Here is a 5,155-nt window from a genome sequence, read left to right on the forward strand (position 1 = left end):
GAGTGGTGTGGCATGTGCACTGTTGATCCAAGTTGGTGCCATGTGTTATAGCCTGTGTAACATATAGCACATAGCAGACTGTCCCATCGGTGATCAGTCAGCTCGCATGGCTAGAAAGTCATCCCTGGAACTCCCTCCTTGCTTTCTGGTTTTCCTGCCCCCAGCACTGTGGGGCAGCTACAGTGGATTGAAATAGTGCAGGGGAGGAGGCAGGGGAGTGCTGCTTACTCAGGCGAGGGAGCAGAGGCGGCCCTCCCCTGTGTTATTAGCAAAGATGGGGGACCTTAGCTCCCCTTGCACCACCTTGCTTTAACCAGCAGATGAATGAGCATGGAATAAAAATTAAAACTCACCTTATTAACAGAGAGAGAGCTGGTCAGAAAAGAACAAGTTTATTTAATCGTATCTGAAATGTGTTCCAAAAGTGAACTTATTTTGATAGGCCACAGTGTGTATTTGTGTCTACGTCTATACATAACATATACTGTCTGTAGATAGATAGATGGATACAGTGGGTGGGTCTGGTGATTAGATAGATCGATAGATAGATAGATGGGGTGTATGGGGATAGATCAGGGGTTCTCAAACCAGGGGTCGGGACCCCTCAGGGGGTCGTGAGGTTATTACATGGGGGGTTGTGAGCTGTCAGCCTCCACCCCAAACCCCACTTTGCTTCCAGCATTTATAATAGTGTTAAATATACAAAAAAGTGTTTTTAATTTATAAGAGGGCGGTCGCACTCAGAGGCTTGCTGTGTGAAAGGGGTCACCAGTACAAAAGTTTGAGAACCACTGGGATAGATAGATAGATAGATAGATAGATAGATAGATAGATAGATAGATAGATAGATAGATAGATAGATAGATAGATAGATCATGCTTTGTTCAGTAATTTACGCTCTCAATAAATGAGACTGGCTATATATATCTCTCTCAAAACGTTTTCTTAGAAAGTCTGCTTTTTTTATTCATTGTTTCTTTCTTAGCATCTCATTCCACCACCTCTGCCCAGGGGTTGTGATGGTATTGTCCCTAAATAACATGCATTGCTGTCATTCATGCCCTAAAAGAGATCATTCTGTCTCTGCTTAATTGTGCCAGGCGAATGCAGGAAGCAGTGCTGGAATGGGAGGGGAAGCTAAGACAGACAGACAGAGAAATTAAATGTCCCCCCTCCATCAAGGCCACCTAGGGCATGACTGGCCACATACAGAAATGACAAGAAATGCAAAGTGTGTGTTTTCGCAGAGACAGTAACCCCACCACACACACCCCTGCAGGTTGACAACGCTGGTCACGTTTATCCAGTCTAGTGTTGCTGCACATAGGGGTCGTATTCATAGAAATGTCCAAGAGAAAAATGCTATCGAAGAGCTACCGATCCAGCTCCACTGACATCAATGGAAAGACTCCCCGTTGATTTCAGTAAGAGTTGGATCATGCCCTAATTGAATCAGTGCCTCATAGATTTGAAGGCCAGAAGGGCCCGTTTGCATCATCTCCTCGGACCCCCTGCATAGCACAGGCCACAGAACCTCACCATCGATGGTTAATTATTTGTTAAGTGGGGACAGTGTGGTCAGGCTGGTAGATCTGTTTCTTCCCAGCACTAGACTCCTAAGTACTAGTTAGAGGCAATGCAATCTCTGCCAACTAGCACCCGCTGCCTCTCATTATAGGGCCAGAAGCATCTCTTGAAGTCTCATCTGGCGCAGGAAATGCATCATGTTACCTTTCAATGGCTCCTGCTTCCATCCCGCAAAGTTCCTCCTGATCGGCATCCCTGGGCTGGAAACCCTGCATGTCTGGATCTCCATCCCCTTCTGCTTCATGTACGTCATCGCCATCCTGGGGAACTGCACCATCCTCTTCATCATCAAGACGGAGCCGAGCCTGCATGAGCCCATGTTCTACTTCCTCTCCATGCTGGCCGTCATCGACCTAGTCCTCTCCACCTCCACCATGCCCAAGCTGCTGGCCATCTTCTGGTTCAGTTACAGAGAAATCAGCTTGGAAGCCTGCCTCCTCCAGATGTTTGTCATACACTCCTTCTCAACCATAGAGTCTGGGATCTTCCTGGCCATGGCTTTCGACCGCTACATCGCCATCTGCAACCCACTGAGGCACAAGACCGTCTTGACCAACATGATCGTATCCAAGATTGGGCTGGTGGCCATGATCCGGGGCATGTTGTACATCTCTCCACTGCTCCTACTTGTCCAACGGTACGCGTACTACAGGACCAACATCATCGCACATTCCTACTGTGAGCACATGGCAGTTGTGATACTGGTGTGTGGGGATATCACCATCAGCAATCTCTATGGCCTGACTATTGGCTTTCTGGTGCTGCTCATGGATTTGCTGTTCATTGTCCTGTCCTACATCATGATCCTGCGGGCCGTGCTCAGGCTAGCCTCAGTTGATGCCCGCCTCAAGACCTTCAGCACCTGCATCTCCCATGTCTGCGCCATCCTGGCCTTCTACACACCCATTGTCGCCTCATCGCTGACACACCGGTTCGGCCAAAATGTGTCTCCTCGCATCCACATCCTGCTGGCCAACTTCTACCTCCTGGTCCCACCCATGCTGAACCCCATTGTGTATGGGGCGAGGACCAAACAGATATGGCAGAGAGTGCTTAAAATTTAAGTATTTGCTTCAGGTTGAGCGGCTGTCTGTTGAAGCAAATACTCACCAGCAAACACACACCACACAACAAAAACACTAACCCAGGAACGTATCCTTGCAACAAAGCCCGTTGCCAACTGTGCCCACATATCTATTCAGGGGACACCATCATAGGGCCTAATCACATCAGCCACACTATCAGAGGCTCGTTCACCTGCACATCTACCAATGTGATATATGCCATCATGTGCCAGCAATGCCCCTCTGCCATGTACATTGGCCAAACTGGAGACTCTTTATGTAAAAAAATAAATGGACACAAATCAGACGTCAAGAATTATAACATTCAAAAACCCATCGGAGAACACTTCAATCTCTCTGGTCACTCGATTACAGACCTAAAAGTCGCAATATTACAACAAAAAAACGTCAAAAACAGACTCCAATGAGAGACTGCTGAATTGGAATTAATTTGCAAACTGGACACCATTAAATTAGGCTTGAATAAAGACTGGGAGTGGATGTGTCATTACACAAAGTAAAACTATTTCCCCTGTTTATTTCCCCCCCTCTACTGTTCCTCAGACGTTCTTGTCCACTGCTGAAAATGGCCCACCTTGATTATCACTACAAAAGGTTTTTTTTCCTCTCCTGCTGGTAATAGCTCACCTTAAGTGATCGCTCTGGTTACAGTGTGTATGGTAACACCCATTGTTTCATGTTCTCTGTGTATATAAATCTCCCCACTGTATTTTCCGCTGCATGCATCTGATGAAGTGAGCTGTAGTTCACGAAAGCTTATGCTCAAATAAATTTGTTAGTCTCTAAGGTGCCACAAGTACTCCTTTTCTTTTTGTGGATACAGACTAACACGGCTGCTACTCTGAAACCTGTCAGTAGGTGGGTGAGTGATGGGGAGGGAAGGAGCATTACAAGTGTAACTTTAGCGCCCTCGTGGCCAATATGGAGTCTGCTCTGCATGCAGCTCTGGCCAAGAGAAGGCGTGCACAGGAATGCAGCAGGAAAAATCCCTTCCACCCCAGGGGCACCTGTTCCAAACCCCCAAGAGTGAACACAAACACACACACAGGAAAAGTACAATGGATATAACAAAGGGAGATATTTATTTACAGAGGGATGAGAGGAGAAAAACAACAAGGGGAAATATAGGGAGAGCAGTAGAACAGGGTTGCACCCAAACCAAGGCCCCAAAGGCCCAGGGGTAGCACAGTCTGAAAGGGCAAACACTGAGCAATGTGTCTGCGCACAGAGGTCAGGAGTCCCGAGCAAAGTTCCAGTCCGGTGGGGAGTCTTGGGTGCTCCTGGTTATCTTCGACACCGGTGAACTTTCCCCAACAAACCCCTCCGGTGCCCTCTTCTGACGCTCTCTGCAAAGCCACACAGAGCGACAACCTCCCCACTTAACTAGCTACAGCCTCCCTCCTTATTCCCAATGCAGAGTCACAACCCCCAGGACTCACAGCCCCATGCAGCTCTGGGCAGCCGGGATACTGGGTCCAGCTCCAGCCTGTCCTTCTCGGGCGATTCCCTCCTGGCACAGTGCTCCTCCTGGCTCCTGTCCTGGGGTGTTCCCGATCGGCCGCCCTGTCCTTCCCAGGCTTCAGGCAGGTTCTCTGCTGCTTCACTTTGCAAGGGCCTGTGGGCTGCAGCCCTTCTCCCTCTCTCTGGCTCCAGCGCCCCACCTGGAGTTTCCCTCCTTTCTCTCACTGCTCCCGCTCCCCACCTAGGAAAAAGATTTAAAGGGGCCATGCTCGCTAAACCCGAAGGGGCTACACAAGGAACTCCTGGGGAGAGGCATGTGAGGGGGTGAGGGACAGTGCTGGTGTGGGCATACAAGTGAAAGTATGAGGTTGAGCTCTGACTGCCCACAGGGGAGCCACAAGTGATGGAAGGCGGGGAGTTTGCATGGGACAGAATCGCCTGCCCGCCCCCAGCTACCACAGTCGCCAAGGTTTGGGCTTTCCCAGGGCTCAAGCTGCAGTGGGAGGCTGGAACACGCTGGCCCCAGCCCGCTCAGTATGCTGGGCACAGAGACATGAAAGGCGCCCTTCCGGCCTGCGGTTTGGGATCCCCGAATCACCAGCACGTCCCTCGCTGCCTGGCACATGGGCAGCCACCAAAGGGACGTGCACAGCAGCTGTCACTCCCCTCGCTCCCACTGCCCCGGGGAAAGAGTCCCCACCAGCGGTCATGAGCCCGTCCTCTCTTCCCCGCATCCCCACCTTGTGGCCTGGCACTGACCGAGGGCCTAACCCTTGCAGTGACAGGCACGATTCTCCCCGTGAGTCACAGTCGGACGAGATGGTGTATGTCAGCTCCCTAGCCCAAGCACCCACTTCCTCCTGCTTAACCATCACCTCCCTCCTTTCTGGCACCTGTTTAACTGGTTCCTAGCTTGCCCTCCCCAGCCCTCCCCAGCCCCCAGAAAGCTACCTTCTAACCCTCCTGCCTCTTCAAGTCCATCCCCACCTTCCTCCTGTCATAATTATGGAAGCAGTGGGTCT

General features: G+C 50.4%; 1 protein-coding gene across 1 annotated transcript; it reads left to right on the top strand.

Annotated features, from left to right (window-relative positions):
* Positions 1–1,724: 1,724 nt before the first annotated feature.
* Positions 1,725–2,651, top strand: LOC311514842 (olfactory receptor 52M1-like; the record flags this gene model as incomplete). Its single annotated transcript, XM_084617549.1, has 1 exon — positions 1,725–2,651. One exon carries the CDS (start codon positions 1,725–1,727, stop codon positions 2,649–2,651), a length of 927 nt encoding a protein of 308 aa, XP_084473675.1.
* Between the last annotated feature and the right edge of the window lie 2,504 nt (positions 2,652–5,155).

This window comes from Lepidochelys olivacea (assembly GCF_965140295.1).
Source record: "Lepidochelys olivacea isolate rLepOli2 genome assembly, chromosome: 1".
NCBI classification, from domain to species: domain Eukaryota; kingdom Metazoa; phylum Chordata; order Testudines; family Cheloniidae; genus Lepidochelys; species Lepidochelys olivacea.